The sequence below is a fragment of the Rhinopithecus roxellana genome, chromosome 9, assembly GCF_007565055.1.
Source record: "Rhinopithecus roxellana isolate Shanxi Qingling chromosome 9, ASM756505v1, whole genome shotgun sequence".
Taxonomy (NCBI): domain Eukaryota; kingdom Metazoa; phylum Chordata; class Mammalia; order Primates; family Cercopithecidae; genus Rhinopithecus; species Rhinopithecus roxellana.
The window spans coordinates 57612733-57628909 of record NC_044557.1 but is presented as its reverse complement, the minus strand read 5'-3'; the positions used below and the strand labels follow the sequence as shown (position 1 = coordinate 57628909).

At 39.2% G+C, this 16177-nt stretch overlaps 1 protein-coding gene across 2 annotated transcripts in view; it reads right to left on the bottom strand.

Annotated features, from left to right (window-relative positions):
* Window positions 1-16177, bottom strand: part of TMEM67 (transmembrane protein 67) — a 65109-nt gene that overhangs the window by 37209 nt on the left and 11723 nt on the right. For both annotated transcript variants that reach the window (XM_010358626.2, XM_030938030.1), the window contains exons 5-7: window positions 15066-15135; window positions 14895-14969; window positions 7917-7979 (exon numbers count right to left, since the gene is read on the bottom strand). In XM_010358626.2, the coding sequence (XP_010356928.1) occupies window positions 7917-7979; window positions 14895-14969; window positions 15066-15135 (208 nt within the window). The remainder of the gene's footprint in view (window positions 1-7916; window positions 7980-14894; window positions 14970-15065; window positions 15136-16177) is intronic.

Here is a 16177-nt window from a genome sequence, read left to right as displayed (position 1 = left end):
ATGGTCTTAGCAAACGGCACACCAGGAGATTATATCCCGCCCCTGGTTCGGCGGGTCCCATGCCCACGGAGCCTTGTTCACTGCCTGCACAGCAGTCTGAGATCCACAGCGAGGCAGCAGCCTGGGGGAGGGGCATCTGCCATTGCTGAGGCTTGAGTAGGAAAACAAAGCAGCCAGGGGAAGCTCGAGCTGGGCGTAGCCCACTGCAGCTCAGCAAGGCCTGCTGCCTTTGCCAACTCCACCTCTGGGGGCAAGGCATAGCTGAACAAAAGGCAGCAGAAACTTCCACAGACTTAAACATCCCTGTCTGACAGCTTTGAAGACAGCAGTGATTCTCCTAGCATGGCGTTTGAGCTCTGAGAATGGACAGATTGCCTCCTCAACTGGGTTCCTGACCCCGTGTAGCCTAACTGGGAGACGCCTCCCAGGAGGGACCGACTGACACCTCATACAGGCGGGCGTCCCTCTGGGACGAAGCTTCCAGAGGAAGGATCAGGCAGCAGTATTTGTTGTTCTGCAATATTTGCTGTTCTACAGCCTCCGCTGGTGATACCCAGGCAAACAGGATCTGGAGTGGACCTCCAGCAAACTCCAACAGACCTGCAGCTTAGGGACCTGACTGTTAGAAGGAAAACTAACAAACAGAAAGGAACAGCATCAATATCAACAAAAAGGACATCCACACCAAAACCCCATCTGTAGGTCCCCAACATCAAAGACCAAAGGTAGATAAAACCACAAAGATAGGGAGAAACCAGAACAGAAAAGCTGAAAATTCTAAAAACCAGAGTGTCTCTTCCCCTCCGAAGGATTGCAGCTCCTTGCCAGCAACAGAACAAAGCTGGATGGAGAATGACTTTGACAAATTGACAGAAGTAGGCTTAAGAAGGTCAGTAATAACAAACTTCTCCAAGCTAAGGGAGGATGCTTGAACTCATTGCAAGGAAGCTAAAAACCTTGAAAAAAGATTAGATGAATGGCTACCTAGAATAAACAGTATAGAGCAGACCTTAAATGACCTGATGGAGCTGAAAACAATGGCACAAGAACTACGTAATGCATGCACAAGCTTCAGTAGCTGATTCCATCAAGTGAACAAAAGGGTATCAGTGATTAAAGATCAAATTAATGAAATAAAGCGAGAAGACAAGGTTAGAGAAAAAAAGAGTAAAAAGAAACGAACAAAGCCTCCAAGAAATATGGGACTATGTGAAAAGACCAAATCTACGTTTGATTGGGGTACCTGAAAGTGACAGGGAGAATGGAACCAAGTTGGAAAACACTCTTCAGGGTATTATCCAGGAGAACTTCCCTAACCCAGCAAGGCAGGCCAACATTCCAATTCAGGAAATACAGAGAATACCACAAAGATACTCTTTGAGAAAAGCAACCCTAAGACACATAATTGTCATATTCACCAAGGTTGAAATGAAGGAAAAAATGCTAAGGGCAACCAGACAGAAAGGTTGGGTTACCCACAAAGGGAAGCCCATAATACAAACAGCAGATCTCTTGGGAGAAACTAAGCCAGAAGACAGTGTGGGCCAATATAAAACATTCTCAAAGAAAAGAATTTTCAACCCAGAATTTCATATCTAGTCAAACTAAGCTTCATTAAGTGAAGGAGAAATAAAATCCTTTACAGACAAACAAATGCTGAGAGATTTTGTGACCACCAGGCCTGCCTTACAAGAGCTCCTGAAGGAAGCACACATGGAAAGGAACAACCGGTACCAGCCACTGCAAAAACATGCCAAATTGTAAAGACCATCGATGCTAGGAAGAAACTGCATCAACTAATGGGAAAAATAACCAGCTAACATCATAATGACAGGATCAAATTCACATATAACAATATTAACCTTAACTGTAAATGGGCTAAATGCCCCAAGTAAAAGACACGGACTGGCAAATTGGATAAAGAGTCAAAACAAATCAGTGTGCTGCATTCGGGAGACCCATCTCACCTGCAGAGACACACATAGGCTCAAAATAAAGGGATGGAGGACGATCTACCAAGCAAACGGAAAAAAAAAAAAAAAACAAGCAGGGGTTGCAATCCTAGTCTCTGATAAAACAGACTTTAAACCAACAAAGATCAAAAGAGACGAAGAAGGCCATTACATAATGGTAAAGGGATCAATTCAACAAGAAAAGCTAACTATCCTAAATATATATGCACCCAATATAGGAGCACCCAGATTCATAAAGTGAGTCCTTAGAGACCTACAAAGAGACTTAGACTCCCACACAATAACAATGGGAGACTTTAACACCCCACTGTCAACATTAGACAGAACAACAAGACAGAAGGTTAACAAGGATATCCAGGACTTGAACTCAGCTCTGCACCAAGTGGACCTAATAGACATCTACATAACTCTCCTCCCCAAATCAACAGAATATACATTCTTCTCAGCACCACATCGCACTTATTCCAAAACTGACCACATAGTTGAAAGTAAAGCATTCCTCAGCAAATGTAAAAGAATAGAAATCACAAGAAACTATCTTTGAGACCACAGTGCAACCAAATTAGAACTCAGGATTAAGAAACTCACTCAAAACCGCTCAACTATATGGAAACTGAACAACTTGCTCCTGAATGACTACTGGGTAAATAATGAAATGAAGGCAGAAATAAAGATGTTCTTTGAAACCAATGAGAACAAAGATATAACATACCAGAATCTCTGGGACACATTTAAAGCAGTGTGTAGAGGGAAATTTACAGGACTAAATGCCCACAAGAGAAAGCAGGAAAGATCTAAAATGGACACCCTAACATCGCAATTAAAAGAAGTAAAGAAGCAAGAGCAAACAAATTCAAAAGCTAGCAGAAGGCAAGAAATAACTAAGATCAGAGCAGAACTGAAGGAGACAGAGACACAAAAAAACCCTTCAAAACATCAATGAATCCAGGAGCTGGTTTTTTCAAAACATCAACAAAATTGATAGACCGCTAGCAAGACTAATAAAGAAGAAAAGAGAGAAGAATCAAATAGACGCACTAAAAAATGATAAAGGGGATATCACCACCGATCCCACAGAAATATAAACTACCATCAGAGAATACTATAAACACCTCTATGCAAATAAACTAGAAAATCTAGAAGAAATGGATAAATTCCTGGACACAGACACCCTCCCAAGACTAAACTAGGAAGAAGTTGAATCTCTGAATAGACCGATAACAGGCTCTGAAATTTAGGCAATAATCAATACCCTATCAACCAAAAAAAGTCCAGGACCAGATGGATTCACAGCCGAATTCTACCAGAGGTATAAAGAAGAGCTGGTACCATTCCTTCTGAAACTATTCCAATGAATAGAAAAAGAGGGAATCCTCCCTAACTCATTTTGTGAGGCCAGCATCATCCTGATACCAAAGCCTGGCAGGGACACAACAACAAAAAACAAGAGGATTTTAGACCAATATCCCTGATGAACATCAATGCAAAAATCCTCAATAAAACACTGGCAAACTGAATCCAGCAACACATCAAAAAGCATATCCAACACGATCAAGTTGGCTTCATCCCTGAGATGCTAGGCTGGTTCAACACACACAAATCAATAAACATAATCTACCACATAAACAGGACCAACGACAAAAACTACCACATGATTACCTCAAAAGATGCAGAATAGGCCTTCAACAAAATTCAACAGTCCTTCATGCTAAAAACTCTCAATAAACTAGGTATCAATGGAACATATCTCAAAATAGTAAGAGCTGTTTATGGCAAACCCACAGTCAATATCATACTGAATGGGCAAAACCGGAAGCATTCCCTTTGAAAACTGGCACAAGACAGGGATGCCCTTTCTCACCACTCCTATTCAACACAGTGTTGGAAGTTCTGGTCAGGGCAATTAGGCAAGAGAAAGAAATAAAGGATATTGAATTACGAAAAAAGGAAGTCAAATTGTCCCTGTTTGCAAATGACATGATTGTATATTTAGAAAACCCTTGTCTCAGCCCAAAATCTCCTTAAGCTGATAAGCAACTTCAGCAAAGTCTCAGGACACAAAATCAATGTGCGAAAATCACAAGCATTCCTATACACCAATAACAGACAAAAAGAGAGCCAAATCATGAGTGAACTCCCATTCACAATTGCTACAAAGAGAAAAAATACCTAGGAATCCAACTTACAAGGGATGTGAAGGACCTCTTCAAGGAGAATTACAAACCACTGCTCAACGAAATAAAGGAGGATACAAATAAATGGAAGAACATTCCATGCTCATGGATAGGAAGAATCAATATCGTGAAAATGGCCCGACTGCCTAACGTAACTTAATAGATTCAATGCCATCCCCATCAAGCTACCAATGACTTTCTTCACGGAATTGGAAATAACTACCGTAAAGTCCATATGGAACCAAAAAAGAGCCCACATTGCCAAGACAATCCTAAGCAAAAAGAACAAAGCTGGAGGCATCACACTACCTGACTTCAAACTGTACTACAAAGCTACAGTAACCAAAACAGCATGGTACTGGTACCAAAACAGATACATAGACCAATGGAACAGAACAGAGCCCTCAGAAATAACACATCTACGACCATCTGATCTTTGACAAACCTGACAAAAACAAGAAATGGGGAAAGGATTCCCTATTTAATAAATGGTGCTGGGAAAACTGGCTAGCCATATGTAGAAAGCTGAAACTCGATCCCTTCCTTACACCTCATATAAAAATTAATTCAAGATGGAGTAAAGACTTAAATGTTAGACCTAAAACCATAAAAACCCTAGAAGAAATCCTAGGCAATACCATTCAGGCTGTAGGCATGGGCAAGGACTTCATGACTAAAACACCAAAAGCAAAGGCAACAAAAGCCAAAATTGAAAAATAGGATCTAATTAAACTAAAGAGCTTCTGCACAGCAAAAGAAACTACCATCAGAGTGGATAGGCAGCCTACAGAATGGGAGAACATTTTTGCAATCTACCCATCTGACAAATAACTAATATCCAGAATCTACAAAGAACTTAAACAAATTTACAAGAAAAAATCAAACAACCCCATGAAAAAGTGGGTGAAGGATACGAACAGACACTTCTCAAAAGAAGACATTTATGCAGCCAACAGACATGAAAAAATACTCATCATCACTGGCCATCAGAGAAATGCAAATCAAAACCACAACGAGATACCATCTCGTGCCAGTTAGAATGGCAATCATTAAGAAGTCAGGAAACAACAGATGCTGGAGAGGATGTGGAGAAACAGGAACACTTTTACACTGTTGGTGGGATTGTAAACTAGTTCAACCATTGTAGAAAACAGTATGGCGATTCCTCAAGGATCTAGAACTAGAAATACCATTTGATCCAGCCATCCCATTACTGGGTATATACCCAAAAGATTATAAATCATGCTACTATAAAGACACATGCACCCACATGTTTATCGCGGCACTATTCACATTAGCAAAGACTTGGAACCAACCCAAATGTCCATCAACGATAGACTGGATTAAGAAAATGTGGCACATATATACCATGGAATACTATGCACCCAGAAAAAAGGATGAGTTCATGTCCTTTGCAGGGACATGGATGAAGCTGGAAACCATCATTCTGAGCAAACTGTCACAAGGACAGAAAACTAAACACCGCATGTTCTCACTCATAGGTAGGAACTGAACAACGAGAACATTTGGACACAGGGCGGGGAACATCACACACCGGGGCCTGTCTTTGGGTGGGGGACTGGGCAAGGGATAGCATTAGGAGAAATAAGTAATTTCTTATTTCTTATAAATGATGAGTTAATGGATGCAGCAAACCAACATGGCACATGTATACCTATGTAACAAACCTGCACGTTGCGCACATGTACCCTAGAACTTAAAAGTATAATTTAAAAAATAAATAAATAAAAAGAAAAAATATTACTTTGTTTTCATTTTGCCTGTTCTAGGGCAGCCATGGTGACCCACAGCTGTAATCGCAGAACTTTGGGAGGCAGAGGCAGGCAGATCACTTGAGGTCAGGAGTTTGAGAGCAGCCTGCCCAATGTGGTGAAACCCTGTCTCTACTACAAATAGAAAAATTAGCCGAGTATGGTGGTGGCATGCACCTGTAGTCCCAGCTGCCCGGAAGCTAAGGCAGGAGGATCTCTTGAGCTCAGGAGACAGAGGTTGGAGTGAGTCAAGATTGTGCACTCCAGTCTGGGCAACAGGGTGAGACTCTGTCTCAACAAAAAAAAAAAATTTTTTTTTAACCTATTTTAATGATAATTTATTTTTGTTTGTATTCTTTTGCTTGTTAAAACCTTTCCTCTAGCTTAAGTAGAAAATAAACTTTCCACTTGGGAAGAGAAATAACACAAACATTTTCATTGTAAATTTTAGGCTAAAATATAAAGACAAGAAACTGAAAGAAGAACTAAGGAAAAACTCATAGCATGGCATTAAAACAAACTCAGACTATATTTGAAAGAATAATAATTTATATATTAGATCTTACACATAAAATCTAATCCATTTTGTTTAAGTAATCTGCTTTATAAACAACAAAATGAGATCATTTGTTGAGTTTGCCTCTCAACCTTCTTTCTCAGTTTTCCCTATCAGGAAAAGGCAATTCCATTTTTACAGTTATTCATGTGAAAAACTTGGAACTTTTTTTCTCTCTTGCCCCTTATCCAGCTCATGAGTAAATTCTGCCAGCTAAATCTTCAAAGCAAAGCTGAAGGTAAACGCTTCTCTCATTTCTATAATACCACCCTTGTGCAATGGTCCACTGCCTCTCACTCAGATTACTCTAATACTCTCCTAAATGGTCCCTTACCCCAAAAATTCTATTCTCCATGCTACAATGATCCTTTCAAGAACTGAAGTTCTATCATGTCGTCCTTTGCATGAACTCCTTGTATTTCCCTTAAAATAAGCTCCAGGGCTTTGCTGTAGCCACTCCCTACATCCTTGACCTCATTTCCACTCGTTTCCCTGCTCACTCTGCTCCAGCCACTCCAGCCTCCTCCTCCTCTCTTAGGCATGAATAAGCCAGTAAACTCTGCTTTGAGGTCTTTGCTCCTGCTATGGTTTCTGCTTAGAACATTCTTCTCCTTGATGTTTATATGGCTCACTCTCACTTTTTTCAGTTCTTTGCTCAACTATAACCTTGTCAGAGATGTCTGTCCTGATCACTATATAAAATATCATCCCCCACCCCCTCTATGTACTTTACTCTTAACTATTTGCCTTCATAGCACTTAGCACAACCTGACATTTACTTAGGCTGTGACTCCATGAAGGCTTGTTTTTTTCTTTTTCTGAAATATCTAACCTGATTTAAGAATTGGGCCTGGCACACAGTAGGTCATCAATAAACATTTACTAAATGACAGTCCATTTCCCCTGTCACTCCATTTCAGCTAAAAAAGCTTGGAGACGGCCAGGCGCGGTGGCTCAAGCCTGTAATCCCAGCACTTAGGGAGGCCAAGACGGGTGGATCATGAGGTCAGGAGATCGAGACCATCCTGGCTAACACGGTGAAACCCCGTCTCTACTAAAAAATACAAAAAAAACTAGCTGGGCGAGGTGGCGGGCGCCTGTAGTCCCAGCTACTCGGGAGGCTGAGGCAGGAGAATGGCGTAAACCTGGGAGGCGGAGTTTGCAGTGAGCTGAGATCCGGCCACTGCACTCCAGCCTGGGTGACACAGCGAGACTCCTGTCTCAAAAAAAAAAAAAAGCTTGGAGACATCCAATATGTGTACACTAAATAACATCTTCTTTATGTATTCCCTTTCAGCCCACAAGAAAGGGTTTATTCTTCTTATAAGATTATGACCAAGAAGCTATAGCTACTTAGAAATAAAACTTTTATTATCTGGGTAAATAAATGGTATAATTCTTCAAAATAAAATGAAATTTATTTTTAAAAATTCAAACTTACCGAACATGCAGCTGCTGATGATTGCAAATACTTTGCAAACCATTCTGAAGTTAAAGACACGCCCTGTAAACCAAAAGATAAATATTAAGTTCAAATGACCTCAATGTGCATATTGTTGAATGGGAAATGTCTCACATTACTTTCACAATGTTAGTAGAAAAAAGATACCAATAGGAATACAAGAATTGATTTTAACCAACGTCAATTATTATAAATAAGACCACATTACAAAATAATCACACTTAGGCAAAAGATATAACGAGACAAAATGTGTCTATAATCCAAAAATACTATATGCCTATTTCACTAACATAAAAAATAAAATGGCAAAAGAAAAAATAACAGATCCTGACTTAGTATTGAGTGGTTAACATTTACTGGTTTAGAATTATTGTAAATACTGTACCGAACTGGCAAGCTATAAAACAAAATGGGGGGAAATAATTTCACATCTCCAAAGTGGTGGTTCTCAAACAATGGTGGGCATCACAATCACCTGCAGAACTTTCTAAAAACAAAACATGCCTGGCTTCATCCCAAACAAAAAGGAATCAGTATCTCCAGATGAGACCAAGGCAATTACATGGGTTTTGAAGGCTACAGATAAAAACCTCTAGTTAAAAAACATTGCTTTAAAGCTTATCTGCACATCTTGCTAAAATATGAGAAACTAAGAAGCACCATTCAGAGAAAATTGTCTGGGCACACACATAAGTGATACAACTAAATTATATGAATATGGCACCACAGTGATCAGAGAAATCTATAATAAAATTATGAGGTACTATTTTTGTATATTTAATAAGCAGAAGTTATTTTGTAAGAAAAAATATGCATAGAAGGCTAAAGAACACATGCACACAAACTGGTAAAAAATGAAATGCAACAGAACAGTACTGACAAATGCATGTAAAATGGAGCCACATACAATGCCACTGATAGTGTTAAAGTTGCGTGATACTTTTATAAAGCAATATCCATATACTCTAACCCAGAAATTTAGGAACACTTAGGAAATTTATCTTAAAGCAATAATCCCTCTAAATGGGAAAACATATTTATGTGCATAAAATGGCTGATGGCAATATAGTTAATAACTGAAAACCTAAATATCCTCTGGAGATACCATTATACAAATTTTAATGCATAAGCCAGAATATTGTGGAACTATTAAAAAATATAATTATACAAGGTGAGTCTGGAACATGGTATAGAGAAACCAAGGAAATCCCTAAAGTTACTGTCAAAATAACACAGGAGCTATGCTGAAGAAAGTTCAAATTTGGTACAACTTGAACTTCAAAAAGAAGAATAACAGTAACAGATTATAACACAATGAGTAAACATTCTATGAGTTCATAATAAAGCTTTTTTTTAAAAAAAAAAAGCACAGAGAAAAAGTAAAGTGCTTCTACAGACAATTGCTAGCTAATAAATGTAGAGGGAATAATAGGATTGTTATTAGAAATGACCAGTTTGATAACTGATACAGGCAAGATTCATTAATGAATACTAAAATGGATATGGATATTTACATTGTCTCAGACTAACGTATTAATCACAATACCTTTACAATGGAGAGAAGTGACAGACACAACTATGACCAAGAAATCAATTTTTTTTTTTGAGACAGAGTTTCGCTATTGTTGCCTTGGCTGGAGTGCAATGGCACAGTCTTGGCTCACTGCAACCTCTGCCTCCTCTGTTCAAGCAATTCTCCTGCCTCAGCCTCCCGAGTAGCTGGGGTTACAGGAGCCTGCTGCTATGCCCAGCTAATCTTTGTATTTTCAGTAGAGTTGGGGTTTCACCATGTTGGCCAGGCTGGTCTTGAACTCCTGACCTCAGGTGAGCTATCTGCCTCAGCCTCCCAAAGTGCTGGGATTACAGGAGTAAGCCACCACGCCCAGCCTAGCAATCAAATTTAGTATCACCAATAACTGGACAACCTGACAGACATTACCACATACCCCCTGTTGTGATGCAATGGGAGGTATACAACATCTATATAATATCTTGCAAAAATATGTTTCACTGAGTCTAATCACGAGAAAACAATCAGAAAAACACAGAGGAGAAAATCACAAAAGCAAAGTGAAGCAGGGATATGTTCTAAATTAAAGGACATTAGAAAGACTAACTGCAGTTAGTCCTTGATTGGATCCTAGGTATCCCTTCCCCGAAAAAAGGCAGGGAGAATAAAGAACACTTTTGAACAACTGGGAAAATTTGGGTATGAATGGGTATCAGTTAATAATATGTTAATTTTAAATTCCTTGGGTGTGATTCTAGGAAAATGCCTTATTCTTTGGAGATTCACACTAAAGTATTTGGAGTGCAATGTCATTATGTCTACAACTTATTTTCAAATGGCTCAGGGGAAAAAACATTGTGTGTGTGTATATATTTATATATATAGAGAGAGAAAGCAAATATGGCAAAACATTAATAATTTGTTAATCTAGGTGAAAGACATATGCATAGTCATTGTTTAATTCTTTCAGTTTTTCTGCAATTTTGAAATTTTTCAAAATAAAAGTTGGGAAAACCAAAAACCACAAAGATAGTTCACTATTAATGTCTTTGAGGGAAAGGGAATGGGGGGAGACACTAACTCATGTATGTGAAAATTTTTTCTGATTAGCAAGTATATTCCAAGAGTAGGATGAGTAGGATTGGATGCCTTGTTATAAAATTATACAAACAGAATTATGTTCCAATTTTGTTCTCTAAGAAAACTTCCGACCTTAATGTTCAAAGTAGACTTTTCCAATTAGGAAGAATGTATGTTATGGAGTCAATACAAATGTTTCAGTCTAACTGGCAATTACAGTCTCAACATAAAACTAATAAACATGTATTCTGGTTTATCAATTAATCTAATCTCATCTGAGTTTAATTACTTTAAACAAGCCCTTAGAATCTGACTGACTTACAAGTACATGGATAAAATTGAGTTCTTATTCTTGCAAACTGAGACTAGGCTAGGGTAGTCAAAACAACTTAACTAGATTTTGCTTACACGTTTTATAATCTGGCTACACGGCACCAGTCTGAAAAGCAGTTGCAACATGACTTAAAATCAGGAATCTCAAATCCATCCTTAGGAAAGAATCAGTGTTCAGAACTGGTATGTTTAGTGCACAATTGCTGTGGTGATGTCATGCTCTCCCTGGCCAAGTCTGAGCCTCGACAGACGAGAGACAGACATTCATGGCAAATGGAACCACTCTTCTCATTCCTCCTATGGGCCCCTCGCCTCTCCTCCCTGCCCTTGGGCAGTATGTGGGATGCAGGGATGTGGAATCCGGTTGACCTCGTTTCCTCCACCCTCTGCCTCATGGCATCCTGGCAGGACTGGGGGGTCCTCTGAGACAGCAGGCACCCCTTGCTGGCCTCTTACGGCCATTGCCTTGCAGGCAGCCTTTCTTCACGGTGGCGGGAGCTGCCCCACAAGCCGGTCAGGCTGCTCTTCCCTGCTCACACCAGTGTTGGCTCTGCTAGACCTTTGCTGTGCTCCTGAAGTGCTCCAGGTTGTCCTTCAGGTGCCCCAGGCCGAGCAGTGGTGTCCTTCCTGTTCCCAGTGCCCAATCCTCCAGTCACCACTGCAGTGTCTGCCTGTGGGACCTGGAAAGTTTTGGGGAGGGTCGAGGTGGTTTTTTTTTTTTTAATTTAGTTTAAATTATTTTTAACTTTAAAAAAATCTGGTAAGTTTAAATGAAATACATTAACTGAATCAGAACAACATTTAGGATGGAACAGTTCCTCCCTACCCACCTATCAAAGAAGTCTATAATGGGTCAACTGCACGGTGCTAGCAGAGGAGGGAGAATGTGGGGGTGGAACAGAAAGTGAGGGGGTTGGAAGATTGGTCACATTGAGCATATAAATAAATTGAGGATAATGAATCCCAGATTTCTCACTCCTGGAGAAGATACTTCAAACCTATCAAAGGGAAAGGTTAGAAAGAACCCTGAAGTATTGCTTCAGAATTAAAGGGATCAGTATGAGCTATTTTATTTATTTTATTTTGAGACAGAGTCTTGCTCTGTCACCCAGGCTGGAAGGCAGTAGCTCGATCTTGGCTCACTGCAATCTCCACTTCCCAGGTTCAAGTGATTCTCCCGTCTCAGCCTCTCGAGTAGCTGGGATTACAGGAGCGCACCACCACATCCAGCCAATTTTTATATTTTTAGCAGAGACGAGGTTTTACCATCTTGGCCAGACTGGTCTCAAACTCCTGACCTCAAGTGATCCACCTGCCTCGGCCTCTCAAAGTGCTAGGATTACAGGCCACCACGCCCAGCCCTTTTAGTATATATACACAGACACAGAAATAGTCATAGATATGTGTATGTATATATGTGTATATTTCCTAGCTATGTTTGCTGAGAGGACATACTAAGTGTGTTAATCTAGGTTTCTAAATATTTATCCTACAAAACTGATTAAGGAAATGGCTGATTCCGGCCAGGTGCAGTGGCTCATGCCTGTAATCCCAGCACTTTGGGAGGCCGAGGTGGGCATCACCTGAGGTCAGGAGTTCGAGACCAGCCTGACCAACATGGAGAAACTCTGTCTCTAGTAAAAACACAAAAATTTAGCTGGGTGTGGTGACGCATGCCTATAATCCCAGCTACTCAGGAGGCGGAGGCAGGAGAACCACTTGAACCCGGAAGGTGGAGGTTGCGGTGAGCTGAGATTGTGCCATTACACTCCAGCCTGGACAACAAGAGTGAAACTCTTTCTCAAAAAAAAAAAAAAAAAGAAAGAAAGAAGGAAAGAAATGGCTGATTCCAGGTCTGAGGCAGGAAAAGTACAAGATTAGCCTAGAAATCTTGTACCATAAAGTAAGTAAACGTTCAAAGAATGATGGGAACTTGTCAAAAAAAAACAAAAAAAAACACGCAGGAGCCAACTTGAAGGGACTTTTATTCCAGATGTAGGACAATTTGAGCACCTAAACAAATAATGAGTATGCTGGATTATAACTAACTGAATAAATTAGGAACCCACACATCCACGTGGACATGAATTTTAAAAAATAAGTGTATAAATTGGGAAGAAGAGATAGTTCTTCCTTATAATAGAATGTCAATTAATAAATGTGGAAGTAATCAAATGTGGATGGAAATCAAAAATTAATCTTTGGCAATCATCACAGTAGTGGTCAACAATGGAGACTAATGCTAGTGAGTTAAAGGTTAGTGAGGAAGTGTAATCTCAGAAACACTCCTCACAAAATACTAATCAATTACAAATGGTAAATGGTAACTTTATGGTAGTCATGGTGACTTTAGGGCAGGTGATCAAGGTTAACAGCATCAGTGGTGGCACAGGTAGACACTGTGTGCCCCTGGATGTGACGCAGTCCACTGAGAAGAACATGACATCTTTTTTGTGGCTTTCATCTAAGCAGTTACTCAGTATGAGGAAAGTATCTGTAGGATGGTAAGGCCTGTAATCTTCAAAACCGTTGCATTCATGAAAGATAGGGAAACACTGAGGACCTAGTTTCAGATTGGAGGAAGCTAAAGGGACATGACCACTAAATGATTGGGGATCTCAGACCAGAAAGAACAAAGAGTCATTGCTGGGACTTCCAGCAAAATTATTTCAACTTAAATTTTTTGAAAAAGGAAAATTAAAGGCCTGCAAATTTAATAATCATATACAGATATGCACTCCAATCTGGAGAAGAATGCCCCGGAAGACACATATCTTGTTACAGATCAGCCAATTTTTGGATAATCTCAGAGCTCCCTGTGTATTTTAGCTTTTATTTTGCTGTCTTGTAACTACTTGGTACTTGCCTGTCTTCCTCACAAAACTATACTGGAGGAGAGGAATTTTTGCCTGATTCATCAAGATCCTAGATCCCACCCTCATTATTGCTATCCTCACAGTCTTCTTAATCACTCCTATATTCAATAATAATATTAACAGTAATGATATTAACAACCAGATCACACCTTGTCCACCCTTAACTCTGGCGTTCTAAGCATCTTCAATGTTCATTCATTAATTCCTATTCTAACTCCCAGTCATCTAACTCCTGTTCTCTTGGATTTGCAACTTCTGTAGTTCCAATTCCTCTACTTACTTTCCATTTTATACCCTAGAAGTGGTTATCACCAGCACCTGCTGCCAAAGCTCTAACTCTAGGCCTCAATGCTCTCATCCATAAAATAAGAAACAATTGGCTGGGTGTGGTGGCTCATGCATGTAATCCCAGTACTTTGTGAGGCCAAAGTGGGTGGATCACGAGGTCAGGAGTTCGAGACCAGCCTGGCCAACATGGTGAAATCCTGTCTCTACTGAAAATACAAAAAATTAGCCAGGCATGGTGGCAGGTGCCTATAATCCCAGCTACCTGGGAGGCTGAGGCAGGAGAATCGCTTGAACCCAGGAGGTGGAGGTTGCAGTGAGCCGAGACTGCACACAGCACTCCAGCCTGGGCAACAGAGCAAGACTCCATCTCAAACAAAAGTAAAACAAAATAATAAGGAACAATCTGACCAAATTAAGAATAATCCTGATTTCTCTAATGATTACTCTGTACAGACACTGTGATAAAGGTATTTTTATTATGTCCAATTTACAGACAATCAACTGAAGCTTTGAAATCTTCTCAAGGTCCAAGGATACAAAACTAATGACTTGCAAATCCAGGGTTCAAATCTAGAGTTTCTGGTGCCCATAAATGCATTATACTGCATCCTACACAGAACATATACCAGATATTTCTGGTGTAAACATTCTGTAGCACACTGAAAAACAAACAGGCTATGGTACAGACTCAGTACTATACTTAGAAATCATAATGCTGAATTATTAGACTAATGTTTCTTAGATTGATTTTTTTCTGTTTTAAAATGATTTATACAAAAGTGTTTCTCATTCTAGCCTGAAATTAATTACTAATGGATGAAATATAGAAAATTTCTTAACAACAGACCAAAAAAATTGAAGCATACTCACAACTTCTCCATAACGTGCAGTTGAAATTCTACGTAGAGGAAAATTCCCTGTGTTGCTGAAACATAATCCCCCTGTCTTCATAAATAAATGAGGGAAAAAATAGAAGCTTACGAAAAGGCATAAGCAATTGAATTAAAAATATATACACTTTATCAATTTGGTTAGCCTTACGAAAATATTAGGTTCTGAACATGCACAGGACCTGCTGGTATTAACAAATGTTGGCTCACATCGGATGCACCTGTTCAATATAACAAAAATAATTTTTAAAACGTTAATAAATTATACTAAACCTAATAGAAAAGCTGTCTTTCTAAACAATGGATTAGAGTAGATTCATTCAGTAAGCAATTATGTAAATATGTTAAACAAATTTAAAATAACACGGATTTGAATAGTTTTAGGCCATTCTGTGTTACAAAGTATAAAGTATGTAAAACTAGTCAATAATAGAAGAGTATTTTTTAACTACATGGAATGTACAGAATGAATAATTCTGAATATCAAAGATAATTAAGTCATTCAACTAACAAAAGAGACCAACAAACTCATATAAATGAAACCCAATCAATTTTTACAATTAGTTATATCAAATATACTTTCCTTATTTTATGTGCCACAAAGTAAAAAGGTAGCATAAGCTGAAGAGAAATGCATCTCTAGCTCCTATTAAAACTATAGCCAACACTTTTAAATAAATTCTATTTATCATCTTTGTTTATTTTAGAAAAATACTTCATATTTTTCATTAATGAATGAGATAGATGGGGAAGGGTACTGGACCAGTGATGAGTGAATATATAGGTATTCTTCACTTGCAAAATAGAGCAGGTAGGAGTGGGGCTGGGGCATGACATAAAACAGACGAGGCTTGGGGAAAGATTAGAGGGGCAAAAAAAATTGGTATTTGGATGCCGTAACTCAGGTCAGCCTTAGAGAAAAGATGATCCAACACTAAGTAGCCCTCAGAAAAGCTGCTCAACTATATTCTATATTAAACTTGGAAACTAAAGAAAAAACTGTGCCTGGAGGGAAGTCATGATGTAGGCCTCTAAAAAAATTAAAGAAGCTGAAATTGGTATATATGCTTAAATTAAAGGGAAGTACATAGGCAGGCAGGGATGTGTGCGCGTGTGTGTGTGTGTGTGTGTTTCACAAACACATGCACAAAGGGGGAACAGGAAGCAACAGAAAATGGGACTATAAGTCAGGGTACCTGGGCCATTATCAGTATACATTAAAGTTTTATGTATTATAGTGCTTTAGTACAGCACTTAGCACAT